The sequence below is a fragment of the Nelumbo nucifera genome, chromosome 3 (assembly GCF_055504915.1).
Source record: "Nelumbo nucifera cultivar China Antique chromosome 3, China Antique-T2T, whole genome shotgun sequence".
NCBI lineage: Eukaryota > Viridiplantae > Streptophyta > Magnoliopsida > Proteales > Nelumbonaceae > Nelumbo > Nelumbo nucifera.
This window is the reverse complement of record NC_142651.1, coordinates 108,858,810-108,875,841: the sequence shown is the minus strand read 5'-3', so window position 1 is coordinate 108,875,841 and position 17,032 is coordinate 108,858,810. Positions and strand designations below refer to the sequence as shown.

The following is a 17,032-nucleotide window of genomic DNA, read 5'->3' as shown; positions in this document are numbered from 1 at the left end:
ATTAATAAATGAATTTTCTTTGCTGATAAAAAAAAGGCATTGCTAAACTAAATTATTCAGTTTGAGTTAAAATACTGGTTTCTTTTTATTATTTTCTTATTTGTTGGGGTTCAATCAAAACATATACTGTTGTGGGGAGATCAGCAAATACTTTGTCAGATATGTTAGCTAAGCAAGGGGTAAATAGGGAAGAATTATTTTGGGCTCAGTTGTGATTCTTGTTTTTCTTTCCTAGTTTATTTGTAAGTTTCAAGGAGGGGCTGCAGCTCGCGCCTCTCGCTGGGATGATGTATGAACTCACTCTAAATTTGTTTCTGAATCAATAAATTTATTATTATTCATCAAAAAAAATCAAAACATATACTGTCTTGAATCTCAAAGATTTCAAAACCTGAACTAATAAGCATGGAAGAACTCAAACTTTTCATCCTTTCTTTTCTTTTCTTCTTTTCCTAGGAGGCTCTGCCCCTCTATTTTCTGAAATTTCTTTTCTTTCTTCCATTATTTTCATGAATATGTTGATTTTCTATATTTTAAATGAAGATTATACATTATTTTATGAAGATTATAGATAATTAACAGTTAAAGATGGTTGCTACTTGCTATAGAACCTAGGGAATTAGCTTAGGCTTCATGGTTTTTATTGAAAAAAATCCCATTGCCTAGGTGATTAGGTGACAAGGCACCCTCCTATTGCCTAGCCTTGCCTTGGCACCTTGAAAACTATGCAACCTACAGCTGTTTGGCGATCACTGTCCACTTCCACATTCCTCCAGCCCTGCATAGTTTTGGGGAAGGGGGATAATTTTGTAGTAATATTCTGTAAAGGGTTTTGGACTGCTGATAACTTTGTTTTGCCACAAGTTGTGACGACCATTTTATATTGACCACTTCTTGAGGTTCATTTTGGTGTTTTAGATTCTCTTTATGTGATTTGAATCTGTCTGAATCTTAACAATGACAGGTATATTTGCCACAATGTGCAGCTTCTGGATGAGATGATAGACAATGGTTTTCCTCTCACAACAGAACTAAACATTTTGAGGGAGATGATAGCTCCTCCAAATTTTGTAAATAAAGTTTTAAGTGTTGTAACTGGAAATACTTCCAATGTGAGCAACACCCTTCCAGGTGCAACGGCATCTTGTGTTCCCTGGAGAACAGCTGACCTGAAGCATGCAAGTAATGAAGTTTATGTTGATCTTGTTGAAGAAATAGATGCAATAATAAGCAGGTCTACATCTGAAGTTCGGTTTAAGATTATTCACCATTTGGTTCTGTTTCTTTTTTTTTTTTTTAAACTAAATAGATGTTTAATGTTGAGTTGAATTTCAATTTTGCTGGAATGTTAATTATTGTTTTTTGATAGGCAATGGAATTCATTTACTCATTAAAAATAAACATAATGTACATGGAAATATACAAAGTGATGAGAGCACAAGCCATCTTTCCCTTTTATATTCAAATTCCAGATTACAGAACTCCAAATAATTGATTCCTAAGTGACCTTGTTTGGCTAAAGTATCGGCCATGTTATTTGCTGATCTCTGCACCCATTGAACCTACACTTGCATGCTCCTTGTTAAGCACTTGAACTTTTCATTTCTTTCCTTAAGATCTATAGTGTCTCCTTTCTATTCTGTAGCCACCCCATTACCATCTTTGAGTCCTCTATGATCAACCTGTTAATAATTTAACTCTTTGGCTTTTTGAACTTTAATTATGACTTGTGCTCTTAGAGAACTCCCTACTCCAATTGGCCCCAAATACATTGCTTGTACCACCCCTCCATCCATTCCTTGAAGCCTTGGATTTCCCATGTTACTCCTATTAAAATTTAACTTGATATAACCTTCTTCAAGAAGTGACCAATGTTTAGGAACTGTTTTTTTTTTCCTACTACAAGAACTCGCCACTACCCTCCATTTCCTAAAAAGGTCATCAATAGAAAAGGTGGGAAAATCCATCGTTTTGATCCAGTATGCTACTCTAATTGTAAAACACTCATAACTGCTTCTCTTGTTCTTTCTTTCTCCTCAAAAATCGTTGCCTTTTTTTCCACCCAAGTTGTCCAAACTATTGTTGCCCTTGTTGTTCTCTACATTACCTTCCCTCTTTTATTCAGCAATCGGAAGGTTGAGGTAGCAAAGATTCCAGCCATGAGAAGGAGGTTAGTAAATTGGAAGAAATCTCATTACCATCCTTGCAAAGAACACACTAGTTTGGGGACAGACACCAAGAAGACTTTCTTATATCCCACAGTCTAAGTTTGTACTATTGCAGACTTCACAATGCTTCTATGGGTGATCAGCTGAACCATGTGAAAAAGAAAAGAAATATTCTTGGCTAGAAAATTCTTGTCAAGGGAAGGAAATGCCATAAACTCTCTAGTAGTCTCTCAAGTACCATGGACCATCTGAGTGAGACTATTCAGTCTATAACGACCAAGACACACCCCACTTCAACATCTTACAAGGGCTAATGTCTGCATACACCAAAGTTTCATTTATGATGCAGTTTTTCAAGTATTTGGCAGACTTGTTGTTGGTGGTGTTTTTGTTTTTCTTCCTTCTGATAATTGGACCACTTCTCCATTTAGTTGAAGTGCATACACCAGTTTAATGACTGGCGTTAAACTTTTGTTCTAGAACGCCCTTTGAATTGCATCTATGTGGCTATATAATTTTCCCTATTCAAATTGCTGTTCAGGGATGGGGCGCTGGTGAAATGTGATGTATATGGTGAAGTTCAAGTCAACTCTAGTCTGTCAGGTCTTCCAGATTTGACTCTGTCCTTTGCAAATCCTTCAGTTCTGAATGATGCAAGATTCCATCCTTGTGTTCGGTTTCGTCCATGGGAGTCGCATCAAATCCTGTCATTTGTTCCTCCTGATGGGCAGTTTAAGCTTATGACTTACAGGTAAGGATTTGGAGTAAATTTTGATTCCTCATATTCAGGCCTTCTATTCCGATCATCTTGCACTTTTACAGGATTAAGAAGTTGAAGAACACTCCAATATATGTAAAACCGCAGCTAAGCTCCGATGCTGGAACATGTCGCATCACTGTGTTAGTTGGAATACGAAACGATCCTGGAAAGACCATTGACTCTTTAATGGTTCATTTTCAATTGCCTCCTTGTGTTACTTCAGCGGATCTTACGTCAAATCATGGAACAGTTAACATTCTTGCTAACAAGGTAAATAATTTACACTGCTGCTTGTTATAAGTTATAACAGCAAACCTTTCTAAAGTACTGTTATCATGGGGGTTTTATTATTATAAAAAAAAGGGGGTCATTGGGGGTTTTATCATCATTCATCGAGGTGACATTTAATATCCGCGTTTTCCTGCATACGCAAGTGATGTGCGTGGCATTGGCAAATTCTAGGTCAAGAGAGGCCTCTCTAGTTGATTGAATATTCCACCTTTTGGTGTGACACTTATTCATATTTCCTGGTAAAATATTTTATTGATTCATACTGTTAATTCTGCAGACCTGTTCTTGGTCCATTGGGCGTATCCCCAAAGATAAAGCCCCTTCCATGTCTGGAACCCTGGTGCTCGAAGCAGGTTTGGAACGCTTGCACACGTTTCCTACATTTAAAGTGGATTTCAAAATCATGGGCGTTGCTCTATCAGGTTTGCAAATAGATAAATTAGACATCAAGAACTTACCAAATCGCCCCTATAAAGGGTTCCGTGCTCTCACTCAAGCAGGAGAATATGAAGTGAGGTCATAAGTTGTACTCAGCGATGAGTTATGGTGTGCTGTATGTGTTGATTAAAGCGTCGTGCTTTGACCGAGTAAATTACTTTTTGTTTTTTGATATGCGATTCGGTAAATTACTTATTCCATCTCAATAGAAAAGGTACTTTTGCACTCATAAAACAATTGTAAAATCCTATTTTCTACTCCTTAATATAGGATACTTGTTTTGAAAATCTGAAACCATAGTTCCAAATTAGACACGACATCAACAAAGTAATCATAGTATTGATCTCACCTCAAATAGTTTCTAAGTCAAAACATCTTCCTTGAATTACACAGTTCAAGTTCAAAATTATTTTGCCTATTCCACTCACCGGTGGTTTCATCAACCAAATCTGAGACATTCGAACAACAATGGTTTCTCTATGCACCAAGCATCCAATTAATTGTGAAATTGCTGGTTTTCGTTCAACTCTCGGACCAAGCCCTATCCCAATTCCCAACTATATGGAGTCGACTATCGTCCAACTCTCATATAAAGGTGAAAAAACATAAAGCCCATACTCCCTGTTCAACAATCCTGTTACTTATTTGCAGTTAGTCGGTCAAAAGTCAAAATCAACAGGGAGATTGTTTTTACTTTTTAGGAATAGTTTTTGCTTTTGCAATCGATTGCCTAGACACCTCATTAACAAAGATGCCTTTACATATAAGCAAAGCAGGGAATTTAGCAGAATTCGGGAGCTCGCTACATAAACTGTCGGGGAGTGAATGTGAATCTTTCAGGCCACCATAATGGTATTTGGGGACAAATCCAGATGAATTACCTTATCCTTATGGAATGACTTTCCATTTGATTACTTAAGATACATTGAAAAAGCAGGAGTCTTTCGGATCTGAGCCGGACGCTTGCTAAATGCTGGATTCATGCTTGAATCTTTATGGCAGATCCAATCCATGGCAATGCGAGTCGAAATCCATAGCCATTCAATGGTTATACCCCAACTAGGCAACTACAAACCACACACACACCTACAGGGTAAAGGTACAATTTATTTGGAGCTTGAGTGTGGACTCATGAACTAGAGGCATCCAGTGGTAGTGTCTGAAACAGAACATTTTTGACGACCACGCCTCTCTCTCTCACACATACGCATACATACACACATTTAGCATGGATACAAAGTGATGGTTCCAACCTTCTTAATCCATTATTTACAGAAAAATTATATTAATAAATGAGAGATCAACCATGGATACTTTAGCCATTTTTTGTTGTCTTGTTGGTACTTGGTGCCAAGGTTACCAAACTCGTTTATAGACGAATTAATTTTCAAAATCATATTAATCTAATGACTATTAGGCTGTATTTGGATGTGATGTAAATCAAGAACCGATGTAAAATTTACATCGGATCGCTTTCGTACGCATTTGGTAAAAGTGTAATTATTATCAACGTAAAACTACACTTCGGTTCGGTTTTGCGTGCGTTTGGATGGAGTGTAGTTTTACATCGATGATAGATGTAAAACCTCATCACCTTTAAAGTTTTACATCGATAATCGATGTAAAAACTACATCGATAATCAATGTAAAACTTAAACATCTTTTTACATTGATTTTAAAATACAACGGCCATATATATTTACGGTCAGTGTAAAACGTCATCAGTGTATTTTTACACTGATGCCATTTTACACCTCTTCCAAACACAGCCTTGTTGTCTTAGTGGGGTAACCTGTTCAGCCTAGATAGTTGAACCAGTGAACCATCACATACACAAAACACCGGGTCAACCTCCTATTTGACTTTTAAAATAGAGGGTACTCCCCCCCAAAAGAATGGTTTGGATGGGATTAGGGGTGTTCATCAAAAACTAAGAAACTGAAAAGCGGAATTGAATCCATGAAACCGAACTGAAAAAACCGATTGATATATGTATAATATTATTTATTATTTATAGTATAAAATATTATATATATTTCTAATATTTATGTTATATAATTATATATTTATTTATAAATATATTATAAATTCAAAAAAACAAAAAATAAAAGGCAACCAATTGGTTTCAGTTCAATTTTGTTTTACAATTTCCAAAAACCAAAGGATCAGTTCGATTTGAAAAAAAAGGCCTACATTTCGGTTACCCCTAAATGGGATACATCATCCCTTTATATTAGAAAATTAGGCAGCCTTACATTACATAGAAAAGAAAAATCGTTAGTTAATCCATTTAGAAAACCATTAATAAATTCAATATTTTAACCTTTAAAAAGTTAAAACCTAATATCATACTGAAAAATACCTTAGCTTTATTATTTATAATTGATTTTCCAATAATATGAAATATAATATTGGATATGATAGGATACATGAACCCACCTTGACCCAACCCATTAATTTGTCAAGTCATTAAAAAACAAAAAAAAAATGTTGAAATTGTAAAACATGCATAAAATGCAAAATATAATATAAGTTCTCGGAAAATATAACAAAAATCATGAAATACATAGAAAATGAAAAAACAAAAAAATGACAGAAAATTATTAAAAAATATAGAAAAGCATTGAGAAATACCCATCTTAGCGTAATGACAAGCCAATTCATCCATGAAATCAAAATTCCAAGTGGTTTTCGGGAGAGTCCCCAGCATTATCGCATGTGGAAAAATATCATCTTCTATGTTTGTTTGTCTTCAAAACTCCATAAAAAACAACCTATTGCATTTGAATTGTAGAAGTTTCAGGTTTGAAAAACATAAAAGAATGGTAATTAAAATATAGGAAAATTGCAGATTAGTACCCTATACTTTGGGCATAGTTTCACTTTGGTCTCCAAACTTTAAAACGTGTCAATTTAGTACCAACCATTAATTTGTGTATCACATGACATCATGTGCGACTTAAATATTTACAAAATGGCAAAACTACCCTTTGTAATATTTTTAAAACCATTTTGCCCTTATGTCTTTTAAACATTAAAAATGAGAGAGAAGGCCCACGTATGTGTTGTAGAGCCAACTACCTCTCCTCTCTATAAAGACCTCCAAAAGAGAGAGACCTGAAAACAATAGTACAATTAGCAGGTCAGGCATTAGATCCAATAGGAGCTCACATCTGCCCCCACAGAATGCCCCACATGCACATCTCGGCATGCATTGAGAACATTTATTGTACTTGTCATTGGGAGATGTTTCCAATACACAGTTGGGATGTGCTGTGAAATGTTTTTGGGGCGCATTTTGTGGGGGCAGATTTGAATTCATCCAACAGTTGCCTAAAGTGAAGGACCGAAGGTGCTTCAATAATTCATATTTTAATCCATAAGAAATTGGAAAGAAAAAAAAAAAGAGAAAACAGGGTGAGGGAGAACTTGTAGAGGTGGCAACGAGCCGAGTTTTTCACGAGCTACTCGAGCTCGAGCTTAAGCTCAATTCAATGGCTCGATTATTAAATGAGTCGAGTTCAAGCCTACTAGAGCTTGGCTCGTGAGGCTCACGAGCCAGCTCGAATATATATATATATATATATATATATATATATAATTATAGAAAATAATATATATTAAAAATAATAAAAATATTAATTATTATAATTCTTAATTTTTTAAATATAAAATAAAAAAATTATATATATAATTTTTATTTTTATAAAATATTTTATAATAAAATATTTATAAAATATATAATAAAATATTTTTATAAAATATAAAACGAGTCGAGCCGAACCAAGCTGAGCTTGAGCTTATGAATTGTTGACTCGAGCCGAGCTCAAGCTCAAGGTCCTGGCTCGAACCGAGCTCAAGCTTGAACTCGAGCCTTGTAGAATAGTCTCGAGCCTCTATTCGGCTCGGCTCGACTCGAATCCAACCCTAGGGATAAGAATATCATACGAGTCGAAAGAAGGAAGAGTGTTTTGGGTTTGCATTGGAATACTCCCTCCTGCCACCGTCCGTCGATGCCTCGATTCTCAATAAAACTGAACTGGGTCCGCTCACGAGTTGCCATCCCACCCATGATTCGTCTCTCACTTTTCTCACTCGTCTTTCTTTATTTGAAGGTTGGAACTTGGAAGATAATAAGAAAATAGATAATACCTTGTAACGCCACCGAAGCAGAAGAACATGACGAACAGAATGAACTAGAAGTTGTTTCTGAATTTCTTTTCATTTCTAACTTCTGTGGAGGCATCGCCATAGGTTGTTAAATCTGAATTCCAAATTTCTTTCTCAAAAGAGAGAATTAGGTTCATATAGTTTTATTTCGGTCAGACTTGATTGCCATTAAATTACTACGGAAATGTGTTGGTTTCAAGGAGTAGTTTCTGTGTTTTAGCCAGGTTTAGACATAATAAAGGTTAAGCGGATTTCTTTTATTCTCTCCCCAACTTTAGAAATCAATTGTCGGTTCGTTGCACTAGTACTAGTCCCTCCAATGGTTCCATCTGATGAAAGAACAGGAAGAAGACGAAGGACAAGAAGAAGTAAAATTCAATGCAAGTGCCTTCTCCAATCAAAGAGTCCAGACCCATCACTGGAATCCTCTTGTGGTTCTACCACCACAAGCTCAAATAAGGTATCGTAGATCACCTACGAGACAGACAGCAATGGCGTTTTCTGATATGCCTAGCAGTGGCTGTCCACTCCAAGGCTAAAAGGTTTAGAGTACCAAAAGTCATGTCGTGTCCACCAGCTGATGTCAGAGTTTCATGTTAGTTGCACTATAAGAAAAACGGTCAAAGCACCTTAGGCCTTGGACCGCCGCCTTACATCTAAGGCGGCGGTGACCCGTTCGCCGTCTAAGTGGGTGCCACCTTAGCTCAGGACTGCCACTTAGATAAAAAAGACTGCCGCCTTTAGTAATCCGCCTGAAGCGGTTCAAATATCTCTAAAGCGGCGGTATGTCACAACCGCCGGCCTAGATATGTTAAAAGTGGCGGCTTAACATTCTTGCCCTTCTGCAGGCGGCAGTTTTGACCGGCACCTTAGATCTTTATGACCGTCGGCTTAGATCATATATTTTTTCTTTTTTTCTGTATACCTTGTGTATGTACAATTTTATCGATTTATTACTTTAATACCTGCTTAATGCAAATTCAGTAACAATTATACATAAAACTTAAACATGTATAAAAATGCAATTTAAAATAAAATTTATTAATTCCATAATTAATTATAGAAGAGGTTTCCATGTGGGGAGTGAATATATAGCCGGAACAAAATCAAATAAATGAGCATTTGAAGGGGGTAAAACTAAGTAGAACACAAGTAATTAATATCCTTGAAGTACAAAAGGTTTCTCAATCTAATCAAAATATATAGTAACAAAAGAGAATATATTTTTAAGATACATAAAAATAAAAAAAGATTACATAGGTGATAAGCATATGAAAAGAAAAAAAAATAAGAGAAGATGGCTAAAAGACTGAGGGAGACAAAGAACAATACTACTAAGGATTTTAAATGTGCAATTACACTATTCATAACAATTCCATTAAGTTTTAACAAATCCATGTTTATAGAAATTTCCCTTGATGCCTTTAGATTTTCTAAATATCTTAGAGAAATTAGCAAGAAAACTGTGAGTTAGTTGGCTTGCTTGAAATTCTTTAGAAAGTTCAATTGATCCCATCAGGGAATGATGAAAGTGTGTTAATTAGGTCCTAATGTTAATGATGTTTTTCTCTTGCGTTTCATTCTTTCAAACATTTCACCCAATCCCTACCACTAATCCTTTTCCAATCAAAACCTTTTGGGGCAGTCCCATCCCTCCCAAGGCTCCTCAAGCATTTGTTGGGATTTGGGAAGCTGCAAATCAAACTATTAAAACTTACGAAAGGCTTCAAAAGAAGCAGACAAACTGGTGTGTCTCATCTATTGTGTATGTCTTATGCTTGAGAAGCGGGGAAGACAGAAACATCCTTTTTGGCATTGTCATTGTGCTACTAAGTTTAGAACCATTTTGACATTCTGGCAGGAGAAAGCTTGGTGGCTCCATCAGAGGAAATGGGGTTTCTTAATACCAATATTTTGATTCGTAAAACTCAAAGACAAATGATTCTATGGCATGGTACAAGGGCAGCACTGATTTAGGTTTTGTGGAATGATAGAAATGCAAGAATTTTTGAAAAGAGGCTGAGAGATTGATCGACCTTATTATAGTAAAGAAAGCTCATTGGGCCTTGGTTAGTGAGGAATTCCAAGGAGTCAACATAAATGATCTTCTTGGAGGATGTTGAATAATTGCCAAACATCAAAACAAGCACCATCAAAGGCAGAAATCAGGGAATCATCCAGCTGTAGGCAGATTAAAACTCAATTTCAATGGCTGTGGTCTTGGTAATCCAGGATAGTCTGGTGTGGGGGGTTGTAGTAAGAGATCATAACAGCAACACTATGCTACCAACACTGGACCAAATAGACAAGGTAATACTGTGAGGGCAGAATTAATGGCTCTAGATCTGATGAGCAGGAATGGTAATGAAGGTTGTTGAAGTGCTAGGTGCTTGTCAAACCATAATTTTGTGGATGAAGAAACAAAGGGAGGTCCCATAGAGATTCGGACCTTTGGTTAGAAAGGCACGAAACCTAGGTAACAATTCGAACAGCTTGTTCAATTGGATTCCTAGGAGTGCAAATGTTTTTGCTGACTCCTTATCAAGAGCGGGAGCTGTAAGGTATCATATGGAATGGGGTATACCAGGGCCAGTAGTTAATTTTAATACATTCATACTATCTGTACTCTTTTGGCCTGTTGCCGTTTGAGGCAGTTAGGATAGCAAAATATCCCTAAAGTTTCCCCATCTCTACATGGCAAAATGTCAATTGATATCAAAATTACAAAATACAAACCATGGTGCATGACAATATGAACCAAACAGTCTGTATTTTAAAGAACAAAGTAAACCTGGTTAAAAATTAAAAAAAGAAATTGAAAACCCATATTTTCCCAGTTTTATTACCTTAAAACATGATCAACACTTCTGTTCACAATATTAAATTGAAGTATAAAAAAAAAGTTGAACATATACTTAAATCTTAACAGATAATAGTGGTTAAAAGGATTGCCAAGTCAATAGAGGACTATTTGGTAATAAATCTATAAGAGGTTCAAGAATTTTAAATATATGGGTGATAGATATATGGGAAAGACAAGTTCTATTGAATATAAGGTTTTAAATCCATGAAAAGACAAACTTTTTCAAATCTTATGTTTCAAAATAAAATCCTGTTTTATCTTCCTCCAGTCATGAATCTTTTCTAGTGGTAGCTTACACCTAGCAAAATAGCCTGGAATTTTTTACTGATAACCTGCAATTTATTTGTAATTGGCTGATTACAAATCTCAATTATTAAATAAACTAGTAATTTTATTCATGCATTCCTCCAAATTAAAAATAAATACAAAAGAACTTGTTTTCTTTTCTTTACAATCTTTGGAACTTTAGTCTTACAAGAAAAAAAAAGAAAGAAAATCTATTCTAATTAGTCCACATGCATAGTACATTTCAGTCTTTGAACTCTCTTCCTTTCCTCATCTTCTCATCTTGTGCCTCAATGACATTAACATCTACATACTATAACCTTGGTGCTTGGTAGACCTTTGAGCAGATGTATGTGGAGGCAGCTGCAGTGCTATGAACAGGGATCATTGCATCAACTTGCCTCTTGTCTTCTCCCCTTTCTTATCTTGAAGCCCATACCACTCTAGAGCCAATGGACTTACATTATCGAGGGCCTCTGCGGCTGCATCTATATCATCTTCAGCAAATACCATTAAGTGTTCCAAAACCTACGCAAAGAAATATGGGCCATGTAAACATAATTCAGAGCTTCATAGAGAGAATACAATAAAGGACCTTATTATCATTGTGAGTAAAAGATATAGTCATTTTCAGGTTAATAACATTAAGATAAAAGGATAGTATGTACAATGCTAAATATCTTACATCCCCACGGTGGCCTAATTACTCCAGCCAAAGCTCATATTTAGATCCTCAACTGAGAATCTAATTTCCCTCAACTGAGACCCTCATTTGTTGCTTCGTAGATTTCTGTTTCTTTGCTTCACTTAGTTATGTATGGCAGTTCATTTTCTAATGTTTCTGAGATAAAGAAAATGTGGTTTTAAGTCTCAGAGAATTGAAGATTCTTTTTTGATAGTTAAATTGAAGAGATTGAATAGCAGAAATATGTAGACAAAGATAATTTCAACATGTCAGTAAATACAATATGTAGACACAAAGGATGCAACAAAAATTTATAAAGAAAATCAGAAACACACTTGTCTTATGTGATACATCATCTCTTGAGAAACTCAGTGATGTCATGGCAGTCAGATGGTTTGAAGTTGTGCAGATGAGTGTGGAAGCTGCCTTTAAAATATTTGGAGATGCTACTGGTTGCTAGGTGCAATTCTAAATCAATATAGAAACCAATTGTTGAAAGAATTGATAAGAAATTGGCCTCTTGGAAAGCCAAGTATCTCTCTTACAGAGGAAAAATTACTCTGTTGAGAAGCGTGTTGTCTTCTCTCAGTGCATTTGCTATCTTTGTATCCAATCCTGATTGGAATGTCCAATATTGTAGAGAAGAAGATAAGTGACTTCCTATGGAAAGGTCGAGGGAAGATAAGAAAAAATATAATTTGGTTAGTTAGAATAACCGGACTTTCAGATTTTCAAGAACAAAAATAGTTCTTCAGACTTTCAGAAAACATTGGGAAAAACATCCTCTTGGCTTGTTGTAAACAAGTTGTTCAAAGATAGAAATTACAATTCTTTTTCTTTGTATATGATAATCTTTTTGTAAAGAAGGGTGTGGGTCTATAAGGCTGCATGGGCAGTGGTTGTATAATCCATGTACAGCAACTTGTGTGGGGGTATGGGCCATGAGGCATAGTATAGCCGTTTCTAAGATTCGAGCATATGGCAGGTAACTCCAAGTTAACAAACATCTATTATGTTAAGGAAAATGTTTCATGTCCCTAACATTTGAGTTTTATGTCTTTCTCAGCCTCAATCCTTGAGGCATAAGGTGTATGACTCATCTTGTAGACCATATATAGCAACCTAAAAATAAGCAATATGCCGTAAGGGACTAGAAGGGCTAAGGGAAAACCAAAAAGGAAATGGATCAATGTAATAAAAAATGACTTAAGTGCTCATGATTTATTAATGGACATGGTATTAAACAATGGAATAAGGAACAGAATTCATGTAACCTACCTCATATAGTTGGGATAAGGCCTAAATGATTATAAATCGGTAATGGTAATGACTTACTGGGTTAGTGTAGAAGGCTAAGAGCTCAAGGTCGGGCTGGTTTTACCAGGGAGCAACAGTGGTCATCAGGCCATATTGCATAGAGACTATGAAGCAGGCAGTGGTTTGGGATGAAGCATTGGCCTCAGGTTTTGGTTTAACAATATTGGTGCTCCTTAATTTATGTTGTTGCATCATGCCTAAAGGCCATAAACCAAAGCAAAGTAGAGGTCTTAGAGGTGTTACAACTGATGGTTGTGGTTGTTAACTTTAGATGTCCGTCAACAGTGAAATGTGCATGTTAGCTTTGCTTTAACCGGTCCCATTTTGTTGTTTTCCCCAAAAAACCAAAGTTGATTGGGGTTTAGTTTTGCTGGTAATATGAATAAATTCTATTCAGTCATTGGGACTGAAAGCCACAAACACAGAGGAAAAGAAGAAAAATAGAAAATTATGAAAGCCACAAAAATTTCAAATCAGGAATAGAATTTCAATGTCATCAATGATGATAATGCTCAATGGTGACTTGTACGCATCCTTAAACACCTGTGAAGAATATCTGATCATAAATGGATTTAATCCTTTTCCAAACAAGATTTTAAGGCTGACCACGTGTATTGAAAATCAACTGCTCATACACAGAGGATGTAAACAAAATTTGACTAGAAGTGAAAATTAATCATAAAATGATAAGTTCAATTGGAGGCTTTCTATGTAAAAATAGGTCATACGGCAACCAGGCTGAGTATGACACAGGAGTTGAGTCCAATACCCAGTGCAGAGGATCAAGAAGTTAGACACAAGATCAAATGGGACTAAACAAGCATCAAATTGACCTAAAAGTGCCTAGAAGGAAACCATGTCATGAAATGATGAAATGTATACAACTCCACCATGAAATTGAGCTGTTGGTCCTGCTCATGCCTTCTTGCATTCTTTAATCTAATTAATGGCTTGTTCTAAGACACAAACAGTCCTATCTTTAGCTTTCAAAATCTAAAAGAATTGTAGTTATGGTTTTCTGTTTTCTTTGCAAGTCTTAGTGTAGCCAACTCCATATGGTTGGAATAAGGCTGAGATGGTGATTTTCTTTGAAAGTTTTACTTGAAAAAAAGGTATTTAAAAAACTAAATCTGGTTTTCTATCAATTAGAAATGGGATATAATGATAAGACTATTCAGAATAAAGTGATTAAGTGAATCAGTCAATACACTGGGATAGCTAGTTTTGTACATGAATAGGGGAAGATAAAAGACTGTGGAACTTTGAGAAGTATTTCTGCAAAAAAGGGTTATGGTGAAAGAAATTAAATGGCAAGAACAAAGAAGAACAATGGTTGAATGTCCTTGGAGAATCTGGTCTCCATTTTGGAATTTAAAACTTAAAACCCAGAAGTTCAATCAATATTCAGGGGTAACTGCATTGTAATGGTTGTGGGTTGTAGTAATTATATATGAACATTATCTATCATAAGTTACAAGGTTGCGACCTAAATTAAGTGCCTGTTTACCCAGGGAAACCAACTTGTTATGAAGCTCTTCTAATGCAAGGATTCCCGATGTATCGATGTTCATCAAGTCTGTCACCACATACAACCCAAATCTGGTCACTCGGCAATATATTGAATACTGATTTTATTCTGTTTGCATTAAATCAAAATGGGTATCTGATGATGTATAGATTATAGACAGAACTAACTAGACAAGGATTAATACTTGAATCCTCGCTTTTGCATTTCTTTCTTCTTCTTCTTTTCCTTGCTCGTCCTTATTCACCCACATCATTATCCTGATACAAGCACAAGTAACAGAATGGTGTAAAACTGTAAATAAATTTTCTTCTCTCTCTCTCTCTCTCTCTCTCTCACACACACACACACACACACACACACACACACACACACACATACAGCAGATAAACGGACAGACAGAGAATGAATTTTACCTTTCTTTGATGGAATTGGCATTGGCAAAACAAAGAAAGGCAGAATGAATGTGGATTATCAAGATGCCTGAAGTCTTGACAGCCACCATGATCAACCCACAATGGATATGGTTACCTGCAGTGTCCCCCACCATGATCAACCCACAATCTTAAAAAATGCTCATCTATAGGATACGGATCGGATTTTGACTCTCTGATTGATATTAGAAGGAATCTATGCCAACAAGAGGTTGGCTGGGTGTTGCTTCAATCCGAAAAATAAAGAAAAATAAACTAAAATTAACCCTCAAGTAGTCTTAAATCCCAGCTGCCTCAATGAATAAAACCCAGAAGAAAAAGAATGATAAATTGACAGTTGGCCACCAAATTGGACGATGACAAGGTAGCCTGCCTTTGTCAACTGGTTTATCCAAACACAGTAATTTTGCCTACCTTAAAAATAAAAGAACACAATCATCCATATATGCAACATCTACCAATCAGTGAACTATTGCAGGTGGATGTTTTGGGTGGAATCATTGACCCCACCCACAAACCTAATTTCTTCCAAAGATCAATATGAGGTTCATATTGTTTTATTTGTTAATGGGAGTTGAAGAAAATGAAACCGCAGCAAGATGACCGGTCTCGGGAAAGTTTTCTTTACTAGAGTGCAGGACCATGATTAAAAAACACCCACCGTGAGAGCTACAACTGCAGAAATCAACCCAGTTTTGGCAACTTCTCCGACATGTGGGCCATTGAGCTGTAATTGCTTAGCTGAACTTGGATTGATGCCTCCTTTTATGTGTTTTAGTAAAGTTTTCTTTACAAGAGTGCAGGACCATGATTAAAAAACACCCACCGTGAGAGCTACAATTGCAGAAATCAACCCAGTTTTGGCAACTTCTCCGACATGTGGGCCATTGAGCTGTAATTGCTTAGCTGAACTTGGATTGATGCCTCCTTTTATGTGTTTTAGTAAAGTTTTCTTTACTAGAGTGCAGGACCATGATTAAAAAGCACCCACCGTGAGAGCTACAATTGCAGAAATCAACCCAGTTTTAGCAACTTCTTCGACATGTGGGCCATTGAGATGTAATTGCTTAGCTGAACTTGGATTGATGCCTCCTTTTATGTGTTTTAGTATCTTAATTCCATGCTTATCTGCTCTCGTCAGAAAGACTATAAGAGTGGATAATATAACAGAGAGGAGAGGAGCAATAGATGGTAACGAGAAGAGTTTCTTGTTACTTTTGCCCTGTGAACATAGAAGGATTTTCATATTAATTTTAATAAAAACATAACAGACATCAAGTGTAAATGATGAAGATACTTAGGAAGGATGCTGCTTACCAGGAATCGGGCCATTAGGATGAATATCAGTAATGAACACCCAAGCGCAGCGTTGAGGGGGTACCACTAGTATAAAAGAAGCAGATGAAATTTGACATTGGATGATGCATCTTAGATGTCATAAAAGAAAACAGTATTACTATCTCCTTACTGAACGATGGATAGATCGCCAAACAGCCTCTGCAACAGAGATGACATCAGTTTTGTCAGTGAAATGATTGATTCCTAGTAGTTCCTTCAACTGTTGCAGACCTATGACAATTGCAGCACCACCCATGAACCCAACAGAGGCAGTGTGTGAGATATTAATTTGTTTCCCGAGGTAAACATGGTGGGAAGACTATATATCAAGGTATAGCACTTGATCAAGAATACCACCTGAACAATCCAAACACTGCTTGAAAGACACCAGCAAAGAAAGTTGCAGTGAAAACAAGGCTTCTGTAAGCAATGGGATCAACCATGGGGATCTACTAGTTTCGGAATCATGGATGAAATTAGCAAGGAAACCACTGCCACAGGTCCAATGGCTATCTCTCTTAAACTACCCATAAGAGCATAAATAAGAGGTGGGAGAACACTTGTATCTGAAAAGAAGAGACCCAAATCACACAATCTGCAGATTTGCTGACAGCCTCTCATGCTTAAACTAAATTATCTCTGTTAAGATGCTTTTTTTTTGTAAATTAAACTGAAACAAAGAAATTAAAACATCATTAGATTAGAGCAAGAAATTGGGATCAAGCTTTGCTAAATTAGCATATCCAATACTCTGCAAG

At 36.2% G+C, this 17,032-nt stretch overlaps 1 protein-coding gene and 1 pseudogene across 1 annotated transcript in view; one reads left to right on the top strand and one right to left on the bottom strand.

The window, feature by feature from the left end:
- The window catches only part of LOC104607069 (Clathrin adaptor complexes medium subunit family protein), a 28,835-nt gene extending 24,944 nt beyond the window's left edge, over window positions 1-3,891 (top strand). The window contains exons 5-8 of the mRNA XM_010272560.3: window positions 987-1,234; window positions 2,710-2,919; window positions 2,991-3,198; window positions 3,497-3,891. Of these exons, the coding sequence (XP_010270862.1) occupies window positions 987-1,234; window positions 2,710-2,919; window positions 2,991-3,198; window positions 3,497-3,742 (912 nt within the window). The 3' untranslated portion in view covers window positions 3,743-3,891. The remainder of the gene's footprint in view (window positions 1-986; window positions 1,235-2,709; window positions 2,920-2,990; window positions 3,199-3,496) is intronic.
- Window positions 3,892-15,912: 12,021 nt separating this feature from the next.
- LOC148801832 (low affinity sulfate transporter 3 pseudogene) lies at window positions 15,913-16,530 on the bottom strand (annotated as a pseudogene).
- Window positions 16,531-17,032: the final 502 nt, after the last annotated feature.